Consider the following 24739-nt stretch of genomic DNA (forward strand, 5'->3'; position numbering starts at 1 on the left):
GCTCCTGTGGCAAATCATAAAACACCAACCTCCATTGCTCTCCCTAGTCAGACAGAATTAGCATATGACAGTAATGTACACATTTTTGTCACTTAAAGCACCTTCAACCTTCACTAATCCTCAAAATACTAAACATTGTTTAAAGTCATATGATTGTTTAAGGAATACAAGTTGTATAAGATTTTTTTTTTTCTTGTCTCTAAAGCCCAGACAGAATAATTCTGCATTATTTTTTCTTTTGTTTTGGTGATTACAGATCAGTTACTGATTCTAACAGCCTTAGAAAATATCTAACGAATGAGTGAATACAGTCAAATTAAGTGCCAATTAATGCTAAGATCATTGCAAGAAGTTCATCAGTTTCTGCATGCTGCCCTGTGCCGCTTTGATGTTTAGGGCAGAAGACAGCTGCTAGCTTTGCTTGACCTTCTCCAAAGGTGTCAGTGAGCTGAAACATGAATGACTGACAGTATAACTAAACAGCATGGCAGCCCCTAGCAAAACGCAGGTGCCCTGTGTAGATCATCCCTTCCCTGTCAGAAAGCAGCATCACTGGGGTCACAGAAGGGTTTAGAGTTACAGTGGGAATTTGCTGTGACTGTCCTGATTGTGCTGCAGTCTGGAGAATCACAGCCTGAGGAGAAAGAAGGGGGAAAGCCAATGCTGCTGGGAGCTACTGCTGGAAAACTGCACCGGATGCCCTTAGTCACATTGCTTCCGAAGTTGGACAGGGACAGCCATCTCGCAGCCAGATGCTGCCTGCTAGCAGCCATCTTGCCATGCCTCCCATGGAGGCGGCCATCTTTTCCGTGCCGTACACATGGGGGCAGCCACCTTGGGACCGCCTCCAGGTCAGCTCCAGGTTGGCGGCCATTTTGGTATAGGGTAGGGTAGATGTGTACTCGCTCTTTCCTCCCTTAAGCAAAATGGCGGCGCCGGCGCATGCGCGAAAGCAGGGGGCCCGAGCGGCGGGCCGGTGATTACCCCGCGGGCTGTGGCGGTGCGGGGTGCACGTGCTGCTGAGCGTACCGGGCTCGCGGTCATCATGGGCGAGACTGAGAAGCTGTATTATGTGTATAGCTGCGACCTGGATATGAACGTGCAACTGAAGATGTGAGTGAGAGGAGCCGGGGCTTCAGCGCTGTCCTGGTCCGCTCAGGACGGTCGGGGGTGTGTGGGGCGGCCGCGGTGGTGTGCGGGAGGGGCCCGGTCCCCGTCGGCTCGCAGGTGGCTGGGCCGCCCTCTGTTTGAGGTGGGGGTGCCCGTGACGCCGCGCCCAGGGCTCCGCGGGGTCCCGGAGCAGCACCGCGACGTAGCAGGGCCGTGGCCTGCTGCAGGCTGCTCTGAGCGCTGACATATCCGTGTCCTTAGGTCCTGTAGTGCTGTAAGGCACGGGTTAATTCAGTTCAGCCCTAATGTCTCTGGTGACCTTTCAGCTGCTGGTGGCACCGCTCTCTCTTAGCGTTAAGGGATGGAGAGAAGCTGAAGGCACTTCTTCCCACTATGTGGGAAGCACATATGTGCTAAGGCACATAAATGTGTTTTGGGGAAGGTCAGGCACTTTGTTCAACTTCACATTTGCACACGCTGATGCATTTGCTGGTTCATATTTTTAAAAGTTATTTTCTTTTTTCCCCTCACATCACAGCAGTGGGCAGTATAAATTCATGTGGGACAGATGTGACCTGTCCTATAGTTTATTGCTATGTAGCTACACTGAGGTATGTTGCATTTTTTTTGAAAAGTAACTCAGGAGAACCTAATATTGGGCTTATGTAAGTTTCATTTTAATAGCAGATAGCAACTGAATTCAGCTGCATACCTGACTTCATTACTAATACTCTAACAAAAATTTAACTTACAAAAACAGAGTTTTTAAGTTTTTTTTCTTTTTCTTTTTTTTTTTTTTTTTGTTTTAAAGTTAGCCTACTGTTAGGATGCACTGTGCTTGTCTCTTGCAAGAAATTTCCTCATCTGCTCTTTTGTTCTATTTCTGAAAGATTCTTGTTTGCTGAAAGGTGCATTAGTGCATTACTCCTGTCTGCACAAACGCTGTGGTTCCTTTTTTGTTTTTATCTGCATCCACAGTCAGGTATTTCATATTCAGTATCACAGAATCATTAAGGTTGGAAAAGACCTCTGAGATACGTGAAGTTTTGTCTTTCATGACTATATTTAATATCTGTTAAATCTAGCACTAGTATTCTGCACATTATTAGTGACCTTTAATCAACTCTGGTTTGAATAAATTGATTTTTGGCATCCAAAGCCAATCATACACTTCACATTTCACACAGTTTTAAAATAAGACTCCTCGTCCTTTTTTATTTTCCTTTTTCATGCAAGTATGTACTAATGTTTTAATGTCTATAGTTATTTCTTTTAATGATTGCAGTGTTTATCATCTCCCTGTTGCCTTGTTTAATGTATCTTATATGATGTAGTCTAAGAATCTACAGGTTTTATTAGAAGGTGTCTCTATCTCAAGTGGGTAATTCTTCTATTTTCTGCTTCTCTTTTGCCCCTAAATCGGTATTACAGTGAGTTGTATATTTTTTCAAATGCAGAGTTTCTTTTTGATATTTGGATTTCACTGCTTACTAGTTATTCAAAATAGAGGTATCCATGTTGTCTAAATATGAGTAATGGAAACTGAATTTTCACGGTGGATTAAAAAAAACAAAGAAACAACTTTTGCTCTTTTTTATTATTATTTATTTATTTATTTATTCATTCATTCATTTATTTTTCAGAGGAAGTCTGGAAGGGAAAAGAGAACAGAAGAGTTACAAAGCTCTCTTGGAAGACCCAATGCTGAAATTCTCAGGACTGTATCAAGAGACTTGCTCTGACTTGTATGTAACTTGTCAGGTGTTTGCAGAAGGGAAGCCTCTTGCTCTTCCAGTTAGAACTTCCTACAAAGCTTTTAGCACTAGATGGAAGTAAGTCACTGCCTTCTATTCCATTTATCTATTAGTTATTGAGGCTTCTAGTTAAAGAAGCAATTTGATGTATCTTTTGTTTGCATTTAAAAAAAAAAAAAATCCTAAATCTTTTCTGTTGTTTTCTATAAGTTTATTACATTTCTGTGAGTCTCTGTGTAATTAAGTATCACAAAATTGATTTTTCTGTGTAAAGAGTAAGTAATAATACAATTATTTTTGTTTTTGGGCATGGCTCAATAATTATGTAAGTTTTGCAGCCTGAAATAGCACACTTTTTTGCTGCATACTGGACAAAGATTTTTTCCTTTGCTGGCCTTTTAATTGCATGGAATGACTCAAAACAACACTTAAATGTTTGAATAATTAAAGCCCATAGGCAGATAGTTAATACACCCTTTAAAATGCATAATTTAAGGAGAACTTAGATTCTGTAAACTACTGTAGGGTGACTTGAATTCTGAGGTTTCATGACTAATATGAAGTATGTCCTTGCAGCTGGAATGAGTGGCTGAAACTGCCTGTGAAGTATCCAGACCTGCCTCGCAATGCTCAGGTGGCTCTAACCATCTGGGATGTGTATGGACCTGGTAAAGCAGTTCCTGTGGGAGGAACAACAGTCTCGCTCTTTGGGAAATATGGGTATACTGCTATTTCTTTCATGATACAGACTTGAAGCTCACTTGTGATTAGTAAGGTGCAATAGGAAGTGCGTAGATAAAGTCAAAACAGAGGATTTTTATTTATTTATTTATTTATTTTTTACAAGTAAGCATACATTTTGACATAGCAAATGCTGAAATAATTTTCTTCTATACTTTTGTAATGCATTAATTTTGGTACCAACTACTTAATTTCTTTAAGTTAATTTTGCAGTTGGACCCTTGACAGAACATTATCCATAAGGAATGAAGTGTAGTTCAAGAAACAAGGAGTCTTCTAGATTAATAATCTATACGATTCAGTAGAGAGTGAGATCAGTAAATTACAGTAAATAACAGGGAGCTGGGAAGAATTACAAGTTAACTGGAAGGTAGCAATGCATGAAATGGATCTTAACTAAGTACAAAGGAGACTGAAAAAAGAACACAGGATACAATTTAAGTATGAGGTACTGATACTCTGTCTCATTGATTGTAGTAAAAAAGTTTCAGATAAGTTTCTCACAATTGAGAGTCTGAGGAAGTAGATATTGAATATATAGCAAATGGGTGTGGTGGAGTAGAAGTAAACATGGGGCTGAAGAAAAGGCCATGAGAATACTTTTCTAGTATGTAGACAGTGTTTGAAAGCGGAGCAAATCATTTTGCCAGTACATATGAAGTAATAAGGCTTAGTTGAACCAAGCCAGGTTTAGTTTAGATTTAGGAAATTTGTCCTAGTGATAGTGAACGTGGAAAACGTCTGTAAAAAGAGGTTAACTTTCTTTCATTAAAGATCTTGCTTTGATGAAAAGATTGATGTTATCTTAGAGTAGAAAATTGTATTGGACAAAATTTGCTTTTGTTTCCAGTGTTTTGGGTAGGGGTTCAGACAGAAATAAATATTTCAGAATTTTCTCTTGGCTTGTAAACTGATAACCTAGTAGCAGGGTAGTGGTAAACTTTCTACAAATCAGTCTGTGATTTTAAGATTAGCTGACTTTCCTGTAGTTAGTGTCTTTTATTTTTAGCTGTGTGACTTCTAAGTGTTCCTTCTAGTTGCATTTGCCTGAAGTTCTTAGTTGGTTGGTCCCCTCTTCTTGGCAGAAATAATGCATTTGATTTTCTGGAGCATTTTTGTAGATGGATGAATAAAAATATGCAAGGAATGCAAGGGTATGCAGAAGAGAGGTTTAAGTTTTGTTTCAGAGTTCTGCTCATGGCACAGTTTCAACTACCAATTCAATTTCAGGCATAGATGGAGAATTGTATGGTGAGAGTTGTGTTTTTTTCCAGCTGAGAAAGCTGCTTTTTATTAGTTGACCTTCCCATGAAACTTACATCATTTTTTAGTTAATTTTTTTGTCAGGAAGATCTAAAGTCAATACTGTAATTTGCAAGTCAAGGATTTTTTCTGCTTCATTACAAATAATAAAAAAGTATGAAGGTCAAGCTCTCTCCTCAGTTCATGTTTGTGCCACTCCATTGACTTTGGGAATTATCCATTTTTCTTCCATTTGCCAAGTAAGTTATCTCATATTTGTTTCTTTTAAAGTCTGTGTGCCAGTAAAAATGAAGGCCAGAGAGGGCATAAGGCTCTAGGCACTTCTACAGTTCAGTTATGTTGTGCATAGCTATGTGTGTTTTTAGGTTTGGCAGAAGAAACTGTTCGTTTTCTTGCATCTGCTGCTGCACTTTGGTTCTTGCTGTCTAATTAGCTGAAATAATACTGCATTTTTCCCTCTAGTATGTTTCGTCAAGGAATGCATGATTTGAAAGTCTGGCCCAATGTAGAAGCTGATGGCTCGGAACCCACCAGAACTCCTGGGAGAACCAGCAGTACAGTCTCTGAAGATCAAATGAGCCGCTTGGCAAAGGTAATGGAATACTGACCTTTAAGATGTGTGTGGAAAGTTTGCACTCTCATTGGAGTGAAATGAAGAGAGACTTTAATGAAGACAAGGTTTCAGTGGTGTTTTTTCCCATGAAAATTGTCTGCCTTTAATTGCTTTGATAAGTCAGAGAATTTACTCAAAGAAACAAATAAACTCACCACAAGTATATTCTTTGAAATAGGACACAAATACTTATACTGGTATAAGAAACTTAATATATCTGACATACTGTTAAAGCAACTTTAAATCCTAATTCTTTATAAAGAGTGAAAATACCAGTGTAACTTGATGCTTGAAGCTAAAACTCTTACCTGTTTCAGTCCTAAGAGCAGCTTGTGAAAGCAAGTCAAGTTTCCTTCCTTGTAGCCATCATTTGAAATTTAAGACTGTCTGGTGTAGTGTTCAGAAATGTACGACTTGCCTCTGCATTAGTTATGTGAGAACATGTAAAACACATAAAGAGCTTTAGTAGACTTAAAAAAATTAACCAGATTTGCTTTAGCTTTAGATCACACGTAGCTGTCCACATGAATATTTTCTCCTTCTAGTTTGTTGACAGACTGTATTTTTGCTGTGAAAACTACTTCTGGAACTCAATAAATATTCGTTCTTGAACTGCTTAAGTAGCTGGTGACACTCCTCAGATGAGCTTATACTAAGCTTACCAGATATCTCAACTCCTCTTTATTGGTGTACTTTCATCTTAATTTTGGTTACCCAGCTTTCATCTTCACCTTTTTTAAATCTCCACGTGAAAGAAAAGTCTAGTGCCATAAATATGTCTGTTCTTCATGTAGAAATTTATAATAGCAATAAACTAACTTGCATTTACAGTCTATTTTATTAGTCTAGATCACCTTGAATTTATACTGCAAAACTCATTATAAATATTTTGTGAGTTGTAGGTTGTTATAAATGTTCAGTGATGCTTTGAACCACAAGAACCTTGTGATGCAAAGCAACAGCTTTTTGAGTAAGGTTTAGAAGTGAGATACTTGCATAACTAATGATTTTTGTTGAGAGTTCAAACCTATAGCTAGTGTTTCAAATAACATTCTAAAGGAAAGAAACATTGTAGGTTTGTGTTTGAAAAGGAGTAGAAGATCTTAAGGTTTTGATATGCACCACAGACACAAATTAATTTTTTCTTAATTTTAGACTTAATTTTTTCTTGAGTTAGTATAATTGCATATTCTTGTTCTGCTTAAATGTATCTGTGCAAAGCTTTCTGTAAGCCTCATCTTCTGTGGTAGTAGAATAAAACCCCTTGAGAGGAGGGACGCTCTGTAGACAGGCCGTACAGATCAGGATTTTTTTTTGTAGTTTATTACGTGATATGTGATGTAGGTAGTGGGTCTTGAACAAAGATACTAGTGTAGGTCTTCATTTTCACGTTAGTTTGTTTTGCAGGACCATACCAACACACTTCCTCCTCTTCATTCCTATCTGTTTCCTAGCTCAAGAGGCACAAATAACAGAGTACTTCAGTCTCCAAAATACATGTGTCTGTTCTAGCCTGTTCTTTTGGCAGCTAGGATTGGAGGGCCTAAAGCTGTCAAAGAGGTTGACGGAATTCTCCTGTCACATCCCAAATAAGAATTCTAATTAATGGCTAGGAAATGGCTTTCAGCATTGCTAAGAGCATCTCTTCTAAGCTGTGTTTTGGAGATGCTAATTCCAAAAAGATTCAGAAACTGTTGTTTTCAGTGGTATTTTGTTGTGTTCCTTTATAAAAATATTTTATCCACAGGTGCTCACAGAGTGAACAAAGTTCCTGTGTAGTGTCTGTAAAAGCCTTCATTTGCACAGCTGTTTCCCTAGCAGATGAGATGCTTGTGATGTATTATTCCTAAATAGTTGCTGTTTTAATATAATCTGTTTCAGTTTTTCCTTTCACTTGCTCATCAGTTACTGAATACCATCTTTTGATGCTGTATCGGAAGGTACATTAAATGTACTTAATAGTAGGACAGATTAAATACAAGATGAGATCACACAAGCTTTTTTGCTCTTGATTACTTCTTAGAGGTGGTTTTTCATGTTACCTATTGGAAAGATGTATGATTTGTAACTGTCATGGTACTTTTTAACATCTGATACCAGATGCCAAATCAGTCCTACAGATAGTAGTAAATAACTTCAGAGAAGAGCTTGGTTGAGAAAGTTTTTTCTGTCTAGATCTTCTTTTTTTCTTCTTGACATCCTTCTGAGTTTTGTATATATGTGGGTGGTATTTGTTATTATAGAAAATTAATCTGTTACACATGATGGATTATTTTATTCTACATAAACAAAAGGTACTCTAAGTTCTTTTTGATCCATTAATTTCCTTTACTTCTTCTGTTAGCTGAAATTATCTAATTATGGCACTGATAGCATTTAAAGGGATACATCTTAGGTAGTAGCAGAAGATTAATGCTTCTTTCTTTGAAGAGACTCTAATTTTAAACTTTTAATCTAAGGGAGAAGTTCTTCAAGTACATATTCACCTACAGAGTCTTGTATGCTGGCATAACTAACATAATGTCTTTTGACTTTTTTTTTTTTCCTGTTGAAAGAGAAATGTGGAGATTTGAGACTAATATTTTTCCAGTAAAATACAGAATTACTTATTTCCCTTATTCTCTAGCGCAGTGAAACTAAAAATTGACAGAGCTATTTAAATAACTTATTTGGATCTTTTTAGCTAAGGTTTTGGCAAGGGCTGTCATAAACCTATGTGAGCGCTGGATGTGAATATATGATATGCTGAAGTGCTGGTATAGGGTGAAAAAAATAGGGCTGCATGGGGTAAGAAGAGTACCTTTGTTAGTTAAGGGGGGGGAAATGAACATAGTTTGGAAGTTGTTGAAATGAGGGATGTGTAAGTGTAAGGAACTTCTACTGTTGTTGAGGATGAGTAGAACTTGTGGACTTGATAGGATGTTTACAAAGGCATTAAATGATGATATCTAGCCTGCCTTAGAAAATGTGGGTTATAACACGTTTGCATGCTGTTGATTCTCTTCCAATTTTTTTTCTGTGTTTCTATAAGCTTCATTGAGTTTTAGGGAAAGTACACTTAAAAAATTACTGCCTTGATGGGCAGGGGAGAGCAGTGAATATCTTGTCTTTAGCGAGTCTTTATTTGATACATTCTTCTGTAACATTATTGCAGTAGAAACTAAATGGACGCAGAGGTGGAAGGAAAGCTGGCAGAAGTGTCAGGAGGTTCAACAGTAGCAACAGGAAGTCCAACTGGATGCAAGCTATAAACAGTGTGCTGTAGAAAACAGTACTGGTCCCAGTGCTTTTTAACGTATCCTTAATGACATGGGTGTAATGGCTGAGCACATCTTCTGCAAATTCGGAGGTAATACAAAACTCCCAAGCAGCTGATATACTGGATGGTTGTGCAGCTGTTCAGAGGGGCCTCAACAGACTGGAAAAATAGGCCTGTGATTCCTATAAAGGAACTTCAAAAAGGCTTTAAAAATGTTTTGCAAGGTCTTCTGCCTTTACAAGTGCTGGAATAGGGTCCCCAGGGAGGTGGTTGAGTCACTATCTCTAGATATGTTTAAAAACCATTTAGATGTGGTGCCCAGGGACATGATTTAGCAGAGGGTTGTTAGTTAGGATAGTATGGTTAGGTTGTGGTTAGACTCGATGATCTTTAAGGTCTTTTCCAACCTGAGTGATTCTGTGATTCTGTACAGCAAAGCTGCACAGCAGCAGTGTCCTGGACTGTATTAGGCAACAGTGGTAGCAGGTCAAGGGATTGTGGCACTGATGAGATGTATCTGAAGTGTAGAGTTCATTTATGGCCTTATAGTGAGGAAAAGAGATTATTCTATTGGGGTGAGTACAGTGATGGATTGCAAAGATAATTTGGGGCTTCAAGCATCTATCATTCAAGGATGGCTTAGGAACTATGGTAGTTTAGAGAAGGCACAAGCAGTTGGTATGTACAAGAGGGAGCAAAGACAAAACCAGACCTCTGGGTACAAAACTGAAACAGGAAATTCCATTTAAATATGAGAAACTTTTTGTTGTGAGGATGATCAAAGCTGGAATAGATTGAGAGGGATTGTGAAGTGTGTCTTTGTTGATGCTCATAAGCTGACTGCACTTGTCTTGTGCAACCTGCAGTCAGTTAATGTACTTTGAGACTGTACAATTTCCAGAGTCCTTCAGCCATGCTCTTTGGCTCTGAATAGAAGATTTTGGCAGGTGAGAATGTTATTGGAGAGGCAAAGAATTGGGACATTGGTGAGAAGGCAGGTAGAATGGCAGCTTCACTGTGTCTTGGGAAATAGCAGCTAAGCAGAGAGACTTATCCTTTTCTTCATTTCACTATGCTTCCTGAAGTACTGGCTTCAGTTGCCTAAAAAGAAAGGGAAAACTAACTCTGTAACTTCACTGATCTTATTGTATAAATCTCAGTTTGTAAACTTGCTTTGGTGAAACAAACAAAGGCACACTTCATTCAGTTTGGAATGAAACACCAAATCAAACAAAATAAAGGTAAGTTATACCATATGAAAACAAGTAACTAAGATAAATAGTGCTTTTGTTATCTGACTGCTTGAAAAACAGGTTCCTATTTTTTAATGTTTGATGTGCTTAAAGATCTCGTGCTTGTAACATGCTTTTGTCTTTGCCTTGATTTTTTGAGATATTAGAAATATTGTGTCACGGCTTAGCAGTTTACAAAGAACTACTGTATGCACAAGCATTTCATCTATTAGTGCCTCTGCAAAATTGATATTCTTTTTGTTAGTACCAACAATTTCAAAATTAGTCTTGTGTTCTTCTATGCAGCTCACTAAGTCTCATCGACAAGGTCACATGGTGAAAGTGGACTGGCTGGACAGACTGACCTTTAGAGAAATAGAAATGATCAACGAGGTAGGTCATTTTACATCAGAGTTGCACTTTTTTTTTTTTTTTTTTTTTCAGATCTTGCTAATGTGGACTGTTCACTTGGGAGACAAACTTGTCTTGTTTTTCATCAACTGATATGATGGTGTATACGATAAAAGAAAAAATAATTCTTTGCACTTCTAATTTGAACTTGACATGGGCAGTTAATAAATAGAAAATTATCTTAGTTGTCAACTTCAAGTGACTTATACTTATTAATAATTTGTGATAGCTTGGAACAAATGTTTAAGGGTTTGGTTAACTTAATTCTAGGATTTGTATTGTGATGGGAAGCTTATTTGGCCATACAGGCTGTTCCTTGGCTTTTGACCTATTCAGCTTTATTGTTTTTGATTAAGGTTTGAGTGAATTTAAAATGCAATAACAAACAAGATAGACCTCTAAATAACTACGGCACCTGAATGTGGTGTTACACGCTCAGTGAGTAAAATCACTAACTGATTATTCTCATCTTGCACAACAAAACTCCTTTGTTTTCTGTTTTGTGCTCCGAGACTTGCATTAAGACATCTGAGACTCAGATTCCTTTGCAATATATGTATATATATAACCATTTACTAGTCTTTATGAGATTTCAATGCATCCCACATTAGAAATGGATATTGTTTTGCTTTCTCTCTGTTACAATACCTAAAATTCAGCATCCTTTATTGCTAGACCTACTACTTAAGTATAGAATGCCTTTGCCTGTGCTGGCAAGTCCAACTTAATATCGATACATTAAATGAGCTTGAGTTGCTTGCTCTTAAAGGTTCTACTTTTTTAAAATAAAATATATGATGAAGATTACATATAATTTCTTTATTCTTTCCTATCAAAATTTTAAAATTCTAAACACTTACTAAATAAAGATTTGAAAAATACATACATGAGCAAATCTTTTTCTGAAAGTGAACGAGCAGCAAATCTAACCTTAGTCCAAGTTTTATTTGTTCCTTTCATTGTTCCATCTAAAATGTGATCTTTTTTCATGTCTTCTTGATTTTGACTGACATGCATAATTATATGTAAGCATTTAAAAAAACGCAAACAACTGGTTATTTTTTGCTGCTTTTTTGCTAACCTTTAGGTTCACAATTGCAAGCCACTGATGAAAACTGTGTATTTTGTTTACTTCTGAATGTTAATTGTGATTGTGTAGGGATGTAAAGAAGCAAGCATGTCAGGAAAGGTCTCAAATAGTGTGATGAAATGATTAACTTAATAATTGTTTCAACAACTGATAATCTCATTAGTTATGGCACAAAGAAAGAGTAATTGCTGTGCTGAGAATGCTGAAGATATGATACACATCTGTGGTGGTTCTCTTCTCAGAGGGAAAAACGAAGTTCTAATTTTATGTACCTGATGATTGAATTCCGTTGCGTCAAGAGTGATGATAAAGAATATGGAATAGTTTACTACGAAAAGGTATGTGCCTTGCAGACTTTACGGTTGTCTTTAAAAAGCAGCGTGTGCACCTTAAATGGATTTTTTTTTTTTTCCACTGAGGTGAAATATTCTGCTGCAGGATAGCAGCAGGCATCTGTCAGTGGCAGCTGTTTATGTACATACAAATCAAATGGTATAGATGCAATGAGATTACAGAAGTCAATCATTCATGCAACAGTTGAAGATTACAGGAATTTCTAAATGTGAGTGATTAAAAAGTTTTTGATTTATTGTTCCTTCAGTCATCCAGCGGTGCTTTCAATGTGCATGTAGATAAAATTGGCTCTCATCAAGAAGAGATATACCTGCGTTGACTGGTAATTTTATAAAAGATAAGTTATTAAAAACTTGGCACAGGTGCTCTCCTTTTGAATATTTGCTTGAAAATGAACAAGTAGGTTTACCCTTTAATGCTAAAAATATTTTGAAAGTAAATTTAGCAGAAAACTTCTGGATTGAAATATCTTTCATCTTTTCTTTCTGTTTACAAAACAGATCTCCGGTGTAGTAACTGATATTGGTGACTTTATTATCGTTCTTGCAAAGAAAAATTATATGTAGGTATAGATAACAAGATACCATTCTCTAAACAGTATCCCTGAATACTTTCAATTTATGTAGAGAAATTTTTCAGTGTCATTAATTTCTTGCTTTTCAAGTTTTTTTATTCTGTAGTATCCAGAAAAATATCTTTAAAAGTAGGTGTTTAAAAAGATAAATGCATAAGATCATAGTGAGACATTTGAGAAGTGACAGCAGGATTGTGAGTTCAAATTTAGGGGAAGAGAGGATTGACAGTGATAGGCAGCATTGGCGTTTTACTCCAAGGACTGGAGCATCTTCCCTGTGAGCACAGGCTGAGAGAGCTGGGGCTCTTCGGCCTTGAGAGGAGAGGGCTCTGACCTTTAGTGGTCCAGTACCTGAAGGGGCCTACTGGAAAGTGGGGGGAAGGACTTTTTGGAAAGGTATATAGTGATAGGATGAGAGGAAAAAGCTTTAAACTGGAAGAGAGTAGACTTAGACTAGATATCAGAAGGAAATTCTTTACTGTGAGGATGGTGAGGCACTGGAACAGGTTGCCTAGAGAGACTGCTTATGGCCCCTTTCTGGAGGCGTCCATGGCCAGGGTGGATGAGATTTATTTTTTTTCTGGAGAGCACAATGGAACCACAATCAAAACATTGAAACACTAACAATTGTTCTTGCGCTAGGTTAAGATCCTAAATCAGATTGTTCTGTACTTGTCATAGGTACATCGTTAACACAGCTTTGTATTGACTTGGCTTTTTTAGTTTTGTAGTTGAATGTGATGTTCCTAAAAATGGTTTCTCTCTCTCTACCTCCAGAAATGTACTGTTATGGCTTATTTATGTGCACTATTTTTTGTTCAGTCATTGTTATGATTTTACAAGTATCAAAAGTGAGGGAAGAAGACTCAGACTTTAAACATGCATCTGTTTCTTTGCCGATTTTTCTGAAATATATTAGAAATGCACAGAACAAAATAACTATAGATTGTCTGGTTTTTGGAAATGATGTATTTGGTTGTATAATAGTATATATCAAAGCTCAAACTGCAGTTACTTGTAGGAGTTTGTTACTATAAAGTAGCTTTTCAACACATTATTGACCTCTTTCCTGGCAGCAGTAGGAAAGAGTACATAAATTAGTGCCTGTCTTCTCAGTTTTTTCATACCTTCAATTACAGCATATAGTATACATATCCAGTATATTGAAACTAGGTTCTGTTGTCACTTGTCTCTGACCGATAGGCAAAGTGGAGATTACTTGTCAGAATTTTGTTGATGAATTTGTTTACTGCACTGTTAAAGAATCTCAATTCTAGCATCCCCTGCTTGACTCAACCTTCAAGTACAGTGGAGTAAGGTAGCAGTGATCGTTTTCATGTTCTCTCTTAATTTTAGTACATTTGTGATGGGAAGGTTAACAGTCTATTAGTAACAATAGCATCACTTCTGATTCTCCACTTCGGGAAAATTCAGTGTGATTTTTTCCAAATGCAAATAACAACTTTTTTCTTCAGTACATATAACCTTGTGGTGGTTTCAAATGAAACCTTTGTTTAAATAAATTGATTGCACTAAAGCATGCAATTTAAAAAAAAAAAACAAAAACAAAAACAAAAACAAAACTTCATTATCTGTGAAAGCTGTTTTCATGGCTTGAAAGATGATGGTAGTATAGCGTAAGGTTAATAGACCTTACTTATTGGTGTTGTGAAACCTCATTACACGAGGATCATCAGGAAGGATATTTTTGAAAGCATGCACCTGATCAAATTCAAGTGCTAATTTAGGTTTCACTCTCAGACACTGATATAGTTTAGTAAGTTTGTATGATAAGGGTAATAGTGAGCCACATGGTGTTTTCAAGGTATGACACGGAATTAGAACCAAGTGCTAAGTAATTGAAGGCATAGAAAACAGCTGACTTCCTTCACAGGAAGACTAACTGATAAAGTAGTCTGTTCTGGATAGTAACTTGGCCCATGTATGCTTTTGCAAAACGTGATTCAGCAGCAAGATCGAACTTACAGTTTAGGTTTAAACCAGAGTTTTCCTGGTACATGAGCAGAATAGCCAGAACTCTTCAGCATTATGTATTTGAGAGGAGGTACTTAAAGGTGTCATTGTAGGTCTTCAGGGATTTAAGAGGTAGTGTGTTAGAAATAAAATCTAGTTTCGCAATTCGAAGACATTGTGAACATTATGACATTGGTCACTGGAAAGTATGGTGCCTTTTTAAAATCCTGTTTTGTGCATACGTAAACTTTAGTCAGTTGTAATTCTCATCCTTGTAACTAATCACTGTGGTAGGCTTTTCATTGTGGAGTCCAATTTTTACATGTCTAAAAGCTTTGTCAGAATTTGCAGCTGCCTATCTTATCTGAAAGTTTTCAGAGAGGAAGATGTAATAGTATGAGCATTATTACTGCCCATCCCCGGGGAATCCACCTGGATCTCAATGTTACAAATGCTTCAGCAGGAGTTTTGAACATCTGTTAGTTGCTATTATATACACTGCTGAGTCAGGTTTTTCTGCATTGATTTATGTAAGGGGTCCACACTAAGTGGGGTGTTATTTGTCACTGGGGTATTTGTATTTCTGTATTACTTTATGAGAGCCACATCTGATTGCAATCTTTTTACGATTCCGATTAGAAACATAACTGATGAGATGATAGAACTTGATCTCTGATTATTTATTGTCAAATTTTATTTTTGATGGATTTTCCTGCCAAAGCATGACTCATTAATATTTCATTGTTCTTCCCTAATATCAGTAACTCGTGATCTGAAAGTTGCTTCCAGTGTTGTGACAAAAGTTTTAGTACAGTGGGAATGCTGGTCTGTCAGTCTAGCTCCTACTCTATTCATTTCCTGTTACACTGACACAGAAGTGTTTAGCTATAATGGAGCTACTTCAGAATTACTATTTTCATAATATGTAGATAATGCTAAGTACATTGTTTAGGGGATGTTCTTTTAAAATAAAATGTAAACAAATGCCCTATTAAGTGTTAGTATGTATTCTTTTTAGAAATCTCATGGGAAGAGAAATTTTGTTTACGTTCTCGGATCATCTGTCACGGTCAGATTTTGGATGCATGCTAACTTTGACTAGAAGGGATGTATATGTGGTTAATGCCATTACTTTTCAAATTCAGAAAGGTATAGGACACCAGTAAATGTGGAAGTGTCTTGAAAGTGCTTATTTTAGTAATAGTCAGCAACATATGAATTTACATAGTTTTAAAAAGTATTTCCCATGAAAGAGTGTTAGAAATATTAATTTTTGTTTCTTGTTGGTGTCAGTTAGGTAATTTTCTCCCCTTGATACAAGTTCCTCATCTCTTTGAAAGTTAATTCTGAAAAAAAAACATAAGGTATATAAAGAATCAGATTACTGAGGGAAGTGCTGATATAGAAAAAATGTATATTCTTGGTTGATCTGAAATGCCCATTTCTCTTAAAATGAAACTGAACCTACCTTAACTAAAGTGCGTAGCTTTTAGATTTATGTGTTACACTTGAAAATCCAGTGAAGCTTTATTTTTCTCAGGTAATGCTGCACATCTTTACCAGGTCTACCAGTTCTTTCCTCTCTGTATCCCTGATGCCTCTGTAAATTGTGGAGAGTCAACAGTAAAGATAGAAAAAAGAAAGTGATGAAAACAGTGGGAAAATTGATTGTTAGCAGTAGCCTTTTGATTAAACCCTTGGCTGAATTTTTAAATGTAAAAATGTAGATTAGGAAATAATTCCAGTAGGTGTTTTTAGTCCCTGCTTATCTTTGAAAATGTGGATAAACGTTTAATTCAGTCTTTGGAAGTTCTGCCGTTATTACTTCTGTCCTGTTTGATCATCCTGACATGAGATATTTCTGTTAGGATTCATTATTCTGATCTGCTACATACTAACTGAGAAGAGACTTATTGAAGTATCACTTATTATACTGACTCTTTTTGTGTATTATTTTTTTCTTTTTCTTTTTTTTTTTTTTTTTGGTCTTAAATATTTTTTAGGTCATGTGAATTAATACTAGGTTCCACTTCTGTAGTTAAAAAAAAAAAAAAAAAGAAAAACTAAACTGTTGGACATTAATAAAAAGGAAGACAATTACTGGATTTGATCTAATGGTGGTGGGCTTAATTTTTACCTTCTGATGGGTTCAAAGAAAATATTTTGCTTCTCCTATGTTATTTATGGAGCCACAGATTTCCCTAAGTTAAACTGTCTGACTGCTGTCGTTCTGCTCAGAACAGCGCAGCGTAAACTTCCACAAGAGACTGTGATGTAGACTGTGATGTTATATATCTATTGTGATTTGGAATCAACAATAGATAGATATATATATATATATACATATATGTATGTTTAAATTTGACTGTTTCAAGGAGCCTTAGTTGCTGAAATATTCTCAAGTAATTTCTGAAATGTGGCTGCTGTTTTTTAGCAAAGGACTTGCTTTCTGTTGGGGATAGAGGTCCTGCTTTGTTCTATTTTTTTGCTTCCAGAGGATGTGTATAATGATAGCATCAAATTTCTCTACTCACCTGTGTGCTATCGTGATGAAGAGCTGCCGGGATCTATTTCACTGGATGAACTTCAACCTATGTTGTGACCATGCTTATCAGGAAAAAACAGATAAAAAATACATGTATCTTTTCTCCTTCAGGCCCATCAAAACTGCTGGGTGTAGTTACATCATTTTTTTCTCTTAAATATGATATGCTGTATGTTAATAAAAAAGCAATATGCTAATATGGCATTGCTTTAGAATTAGAAATATTAAATACACTTTTAACTCTTTCAGGATGGTGATGAGTCATCTCCAGTTTTAACAAGTTCTGAAATTGTTAAGATTCCAGATCCACAAATGTCTATGGTAAGCATTATTCTACGTAATACATTCTGTAACACAGTCTTATTGCTGAGAGGTTTCCACACATGGAGGGGAAAGCTTGTCTGTATTCCTACTGTCAGTAGTTCAGAGTCCTGTGGGAAAGATGTATTTGTCCAGTTGAGAAGTATGTTGGTGTGATTTTTAGTACGTTTTTATTGCTTCTGCTAGATTTTAAATACAGCGACTTATTTAATGCTTACAATGAGTTTCTTCCTTACTATACTTAATGTACTTTCTTCTGAGATGTGGGGAAGCAGATTAGGGGTACTGCTGGTAGAAGAGAGGGTGGGAAAATTAGACAAGAAGGAGCTGAAGAAGACAAAGGAATTTTTGAAGAAGGTGTAGTAACTCTTGGTCACTTCGTCTGTTAAAATGTTTTTTTCCCTACACTCTTTTGTATGTTGTTTTTCATGTAGACAGTGCCTAAATACAATTCTAGAAAAGATTTCCATTATTGTGGATGCCAATTCAGTGGGACTGGTATTGGCAGCTTTGGGAACCTTAATGTAAGTGGGCTTCTACTGGCAACACTGTTTGAGCACTGTGTAATCTAACACTGCAAGAGCAAGTCTGACAATGCTGAAAACTGCCTTGGCTGCTGAAATCTTGTTGACACCGTGGCTCTTTTTGTGGCTCCTACTGTTGCTAACATGGTATTAACAGTGGGAAAACTTTTTGAGAATGTTTTTGTTGCATACAAAGCTTCATACTGCAAACATCCTACAAATGTTTAGAAAGCAGCTAGCACGTTTGAGTGCTGTCTAAATCACGGGTGTGTTGACTGAAACACTTGCATTTTGCAGCAATTCACCAAAAGGCAAAATAAGGCTTGTAAGTTGTGTGAAGTACAATAAATACATAAAAATAAATTCAAATCCCTACAGCCTTCTTCTCTTTTACGGGGTTAAAGGGCATATTGTTGAAGGAATATCTAGTAAAAACTGCAGTGATGACAAAAAACAATCCAGAAGATGCTGTATTTTTTAGATGTGAATTTTAATTGTCATGCATTATTCAACATGCTGGAGAGTTTTTGCTAGGTGGTTTCAATACTAATTTTCTCTAGAGTTGAAGTATTTATGTATATTGACTTACCCTCTGTGTTTAGGAGAACTTAGTAGAAAGCAAACATCACAAGCTTGCTCGAAGTTTAAGAAGTGGACCTTCTGATCATGATCTGAAGCCCAATGCGGCTACTCGAGATCAGCTTAATGTAAGTCAATCATATCATGATTAAATTCAAAGTTATTTTATGTTGTTCACTATTAATATGTGTTGAGAATTTAAATGAAATGTTTAATTTTGAAAAAAATCATCAATGAAGAAAAATCAGTAGGTGTGTCCCACAAGTAATTAGGTGAGTCCAAGTCAGAAATAAACAGAAATACATTCAGCTTTGTAATTTTATCTTTTAAGAAAAACGTATTACTTCTGTTTTGAGGGTTTCATAACACATGTTGTGCACATACCTCGCTGTTGATGGGAGTTGTAACTGCTTCTGTTTGCCTGCATTGCCGGTTCCTTCAACCTTGTAACTAAGAAGCATCACCGTGACAACATGAGGACTTTATGTTGTTGAAAACTTTTTTTTTCCTACCTATTTTTGTGTCATCAGTGTTTTGTTTCATCACAGTATATTCCGTTAACTTAGTGCTTATGCATGCTCATGTTTTTTGAACTGACTTTCTATTTGTCTAATAGATCATTGTGAGTTACCCACCAACAAAACAGCTAACATACGAGGAACAGGATCTAGTTTGGAAATTCAGATATTACCTTACTAACCAGGAGAAGGTAAGCTGAAGTACTTGAGAGGGTTATTAGTGCAATCAATGTTTCATCTGACACTGCTTTTACTGTTCTTCCCTTGAAGATACAGACTTTTAAGTGTCTTAGTAGCTAATTAAGACGATTTTAACTTTCTCTGAAGTCACTGATTTTAAAAATCAAAGTCTCTTTAAATCATAGAATCTAGCTTTTATTGCAGTAGTTTTTGTATAAAGCCAGAATGACAGTTTAAAGTGCTAGTGGTGATATTTTTATTTTCTTTGTCAGCAAAGAGAAATAAATAGAAATAGCTTGTCCATCCCTTTTTAGTAAAGAGTTAATATTATGTACTACCAGAATATATAGCAGCACACCAAAAAAACAAAGTGCATTAAATAAATAGCAATCTAATGGTGACTACTTTTATGTATTGATGATGGTGGTAGAGCAGTAACCAATGACTTCACTTTTTACTTAAAGATAGCTCCAGATTTTCAAGATGTATTAAAACAGTTCCACGCTATATTGTCATATGTCAGTACATCTTCTTGGATCTGTGCTCATGTAAATATAGTTCAAATCTAGACATTAATTCTTAAATAGATTTGTTTGATCTTTCTTTCCAGGCCTTGACAAAATTCTTGAAATGTGTTAACTGGGACCTTCCACAAGAGGCAAAGCAAGCGCTGGAGCTACTGGGCAAGTGGAAACCAATGGATGTGGAGGACTCCTTAGAACTTCTATCATCTCACTTCACAAATCCAACAGTTCGACGATATGCTGTTGCTAGACTTCAGCAGGCTGATGATGAGGTATTCACTGTTCTCTCATCTCAGAACGTGGAGCACAGAGGATTTTTAGCAGGTGCTTCTTACCTTCAAAGACGTTTAAGTAAATAATAGTGATGGAAATGCTGTTGTTGGGCTCTTTTTGGAAGGAAATTCACAGTATTGGTAATTGTATTAGTGTGAACAGTCAGTGGTAGTTTTTTTTTTTCTCCAAGTTGAAACAAGTGTTCTCCCCTCAAACCCATTGTAAATTTTGAACGTTAACATTCATAGAAGTAAACTAAAAGGTTTCCAGCTGCCTTGGATGTTAAAGCAGTACATCATCATATACTTTATGAAGAAAATGAGTAGATAAACATCTGTAGAAAAAAGGTATTTCCAATTTTATATTGATTAGAGTGATGAGCTGTGAATTGTAAGTCAAGCTTTATAGATGCTGGTCAGTTTAAATTGTAATTATTTACATTCAACAGTGAAAAATAAAATACTGTGAATATACTATTGGAGATCTCAAATTCTTGGTAATCAGTTGGAATTAAAATTGGGAATGCTCTCTTCTGTAATCTTAGAAATCCCTCTTCAGTTTCCAAGGTTGTACTGCTTTGTCTGTGAAGTGTACTTTTCACAAAATGTTTAAATCCTACTCAGAAAACTGAGTAGTAGAGAAAACGAATTATGAAGAGCTAGTAATTAAAATTCTATGTTTTAGTCATACATCAGATGCACTTATTCATTACTAAGGATAAAAGAAAAAAAAAAACTGTACAGAAAAGAGGAGGAAAGATTGTTTCTTGGTACTGTGGTCCAGATTTTGTTTCATTCCTAGAAGCTGTGAACTAAAATGTATTTTGTGAACACTCGAAGCAAGTAGGGCAGCTTAAGTGTGCTTTAAAAGCATAATAATAATTAATACTTTTACTATACATAATAATAATTAAATTAAATATTTAATTTAAAAATAATTTAAAATACCCTGAAAGAATTAGTTAATTAACACTTTGTGTAACGAAGAAGTAGTGATGTAGTAACTCTTACCTTTTGGGAGTCTGAGTCCACATCCTACACCAGTTCTTCTGTTGTGTATTGCTGTTGAAATACTATTCCATTTTACTGACCAAGTTTTTCTGTTCTTTTCTAGATTCTGAAATCTAGGCAGCTTTGACTGATCCTGTGAATTAATTTTCTTTTCTTTTTTTTTCCCCCTTCATGAGGATTTACTAATGTACCTACTGCAGCTAGTCCAGGCATTGAAATATGAAAACTTTGATGACATAAAAAATGGACTGGAACCTAGCAAGAGGGATAGTCAAGGTTCAATGTCAGAAAGCATGACAACATCTGGAACTAATGGTACAGAAATAGACAGGTAAAAAGCTAAGATTTTCAATAAAAAGAATTTTGAAAGAATTTGCAGGGAGAATCCAGTGAACGTGGAGGAGCTGCTGGGGGCATACATTCTATTAATTGCAGTCCAAGAGTAGGGCTGAACATGTCATTAAGTCACAAACTAATTTGTTTAACAGACAAATTAACAGACAAATCTCAAGTTTTCCACTTGTGTCACTAATGTATACTCTCCATATTATAAATATACTCCTTTTCACTGATCTTACTGCAGATCTGTAAAGTAAATATACTGGGATGCGTGCTGCAGTGACACTTAGACATTAATAGAGGACTTTGATTACTTCCTTTTACTTAGGTGAATTTACTGTATAATAATTTTACTTAGCAAACACTGGATTTGTCTACTGCATGTGATTGCATTCCAGATTTGAGGGTTTGCAGGTGTTGTGTTTTAGCAACTTCATCAAAAACATTTTTAAAAAGCTTATACTGAAAACATGAATTTGCTAAATTCTTGTGGTTGTCTGTTTATTTTTTATGGAAGCTGAAAGAAAACAGTAAGATTGATGTGACTGAATGTCCTGCATGACCATAAGTTGTTTAACAACTGGGCACAGATGTTTGATATTTTCAGGAGCAGTAGTGATTAAAGCTGCCATTCCATTTGTTCTGGAACAGAATTTTGATTATTTACTTGCTAGTAAATGTAAAGAATTTATATAGAAAATACTTCCTTTACAATTTTCTGAGTTTATTGTTTTGTGGAAGTCAAATGCATTGCTACTTCCTTGCACATTTCCTGTTCCCCAAGAAAGAACTTTAAATCATGGCAATTACATGCTCTCCTTTGTGTAGTTCCCAGATCATGACTCCTATTCCATCTGTCTCCTCACCACCTCTAACTTCAAAAATGAAGGAACCTGCAGACAATGAGAACCTTGATGTAAGTCAAGTGTTTTATGTTGCAATTGTGATGTTTGAAGCTTTGTTGTAGACTTTCTGCTTTTCTGTGTGTGTGTGTGTGTGTGTGTTTGGATTTTTCTTTTGTACTTTGCAGAATACTTAAATGTTCTAATAATATAAACATGAATTAAATACAAAAACAAACAAACAAAGCAGCAGCTTATGTGAGTTTCTGGTTACATTAGTCCAAGTCTGGAGGGAGCCGAGCATTGAATTGGTCAGGATAGCAAATGACTCTTTTAAGTATAAGACAACTGCAATGACTATACATGCTGATTAGATACTGACAATCATGTGATTGTGTTTGAGCTGTACTGAAGCTCTGTTTATAATGGAAAACAGTTATCCAAATGCTTTTAATATCTGCAGTGTGTTCCTCCTTTAGCCAAGCTGGCATTTTTTCTTCCTTATGAGCCTAAGGACACTATGCTGATTTATATCCATCAAGGATTTTGCTCTTCTGTTTAAAGTAGGAATTGATCAACAAAAATGGGACTACAAGGAGGGAAAGGTAGTGAAAACAATTTGGGGAAATTTAATTTTTTCCTGATGTATAGTTGGTTGATATCTGAACAAAAATTCCAGATTTCACAAATCCTTTTCACAAATTTGTCTTTTTGGGTCTCAGAACTGAATAGAAAATAATCCTCAAATGAAGCATATGAACAAGGATATGCAGATTTTTTCTTGGACTATTATAGCTTGGATAAGTAGCTAAATGCTCAGTGAACTCTACAGATTCATTCATTAGAATGAAGACTGAGAACATATTGATGAGCGTTAGTTCTTGATGCAAACTGGGTAGCAAATCTACCACCTTAGGCTTGAATCTCACGCTTGGAAAATTGCATAGGAGGCAAGTGTAAAGCATTTTACATAAAAAGTTAATACTGAAGATCTTTAGTTGGTAAATATGCTACTTCAGTAGGCTTTTTTTACTTACAGCTTACTGCTCAGATTGTTCAAAGTAAAAATTAAAAATAACTTCATTGTAGGATGAGTTGGGTTCAACCTTTAGAAGGGAAGGGATCTCTTAAGTCTGTGCATTATTTGTTATTTTTCCTTAACTAAATTTTACTGATGCATTCAGAATTCTTTTGTTATGTAATTCTACTTTTCTTAAATCCCTCACAGCAAGATCTTTGTACATTCTTGATATCACGAGCATGCAAAAATTCTACGTTGGCAAACTACTTATACTGGTATGTAGTAAACTGTGTTTCAGAGTGTAATTGAAATCCCGGAGGGATGTGAAGGAAAAGATAACTTGTTTTGAACTTGAGAGTCTCTGTTGCTGTCAGGATGAAGTGGTGCATTTGAAACAACATATATCTGAACACAGTATTCAGTAAGGGGCATGTACACAAACAGTAGGTACAGCATTTAAGAAAAAAATACTGAAACCAGACATTTTTACGTTGTCATACGATTTGTATATGGTGGTAGGTAAGAAAGCTCATCTTCTGCAATGAGTAAAGTTTCTCAAACAAGAGTGAACTTCACAAAGGTTCATAAAGCACTAATTTTTTTTGTGCTAACATAATTATTTTAGATTTGATTTGTGCCTATGTTGTGATCACAAACAAAAAGTCATTGTAGATGTATACTTTCTTATGGGATAAATTTAGTTATGAATTGTTCATCTAGATAATGAAGAGGTAAGATCTTGTCTCACTAAAGCAATTCAAGAGCTAAACTAAATTCTTAAACTAGTCATCTGGGTTTCTGATGTACCTAATGGAATAATCATTTGCAGATGTAGCGTACAGCTCTATTTTAATATTAAGACAGGATAATTCACAAGTGTGTATATGTTTCTGTGTGCACAGATGTACACAAGGCACGCATTTTATAGTGGAGAACATTGTACTTCTGATTTTAGCCAAATGTAATGGTTATGATTTCTATTCTTTTAGATGTATTTAATAAATACTTATCGCATTAGCAAGTGCTAATTATAAATTGAGTATTTTGTATAGTAAAAACATGGTGTTTTTAAGTATCGTAACCTCCCCAAGAATGATTTAGTAAATTTCTTTGTTTTATTTTTTCATCACATGTAAATGCCTGGCTTAAGTAGTTCCTTAGCATATGTACTTTTATTGTGCTGGCCGAAATTGATGCTTGTCACCATAAAAAAGATGCAATTAAATTGAAATGGCTAAATTATAGGTATAATGCATTAATGTGGGTGGAAGCCAAATGTTTGACCTAAGTAAACATTCTTCATTAAAACAAATGTTGGTAGATTAGCTAGTTCCTATCATGCTGACATAAGCTGTGCCTTGACATTTTGGCAACATCTCAGCCTCTAGAATGTTTAAGTGGCCAAAGCTCAGAAGTTTTTGTCGCTGGATAGCAAGAACAAAAACAGGAAAAAAAAAAATGCACAAAAAAGTAGAGAAAACACCACAAAGTCAATTTGTTCATTGTTTTCCTTCCAGACATCTCAATTTTTCAGTGACAGAATATAAATGTTGAAGTCACTGTTTGAGCTGATGTAGCCAAAACTCCAGTTGGTTGCTGATCAGCTGCTTGTTTCAGCTATCCAGACACAGTGTGCACCTAAAATAATGGAAAAGTTTATTAGCTGTCGAAAATTAAACCTCCTTGCT

At 35.9% G+C, this 24739-nt stretch overlaps 1 protein-coding gene across 2 annotated transcripts in view; it reads left to right on the forward strand.

The window, feature by feature from the left end:
• The first annotated feature begins 947 nt into the window (after nucleotides 1-947).
• The window catches only part of PIK3C3 (phosphatidylinositol 3-kinase catalytic subunit type 3), a 68849-nt gene continuing 45057 nt past the window's right edge, over nucleotides 948-24739 (forward strand). Inside the window, exons 1-14 of one of the 2 annotated variants that reach the window (XM_042862364.1) lie at nucleotides 948-1113; nucleotides 2754-2942; nucleotides 3441-3584; nucleotides 5331-5460; nucleotides 10279-10365; nucleotides 11716-11811; nucleotides 17170-17241; nucleotides 17676-17765; nucleotides 18368-18472; nucleotides 18961-19053; nucleotides 19653-19838; nucleotides 21026-21180; nucleotides 22017-22104; nucleotides 23259-23326. In XM_042862364.1, coding sequence (XP_042718298.1) covers nucleotides 1046-1113; nucleotides 2754-2942; nucleotides 3441-3584; nucleotides 5331-5460; nucleotides 10279-10365; nucleotides 11716-11811; nucleotides 17170-17241; nucleotides 17676-17765; nucleotides 18368-18472; nucleotides 18961-19053; nucleotides 19653-19838; nucleotides 21026-21180; nucleotides 22017-22104; nucleotides 23259-23326 — 1571 coding nt within the window. In that variant the 5' untranslated portion in view covers nucleotides 948-1045. The remainder of the gene's footprint in view (nucleotides 1114-2753; nucleotides 2943-3440; nucleotides 3585-5330; nucleotides 5461-10278; nucleotides 10366-11715; nucleotides 11812-17169; nucleotides 17242-17675; nucleotides 17766-18367; nucleotides 18473-18960; nucleotides 19054-19652; nucleotides 19839-21025; nucleotides 21181-22016; nucleotides 22105-23258; nucleotides 23327-24739) is intronic. The other variant, XM_042862365.1, reaches the window with a different exon arrangement.

The sequence above is a fragment of the Lagopus leucura genome, unplaced genomic scaffold (genome assembly GCF_019238085.1).
Source record: "Lagopus leucura isolate 7727_CA_CO unplaced genomic scaffold, USGS_WTPT01 Super-Scaffold_650, whole genome shotgun sequence".
In the NCBI taxonomy this organism is placed as follows: Eukaryota; Metazoa; Chordata; class Aves; order Galliformes; family Phasianidae; genus Lagopus; species Lagopus leucura.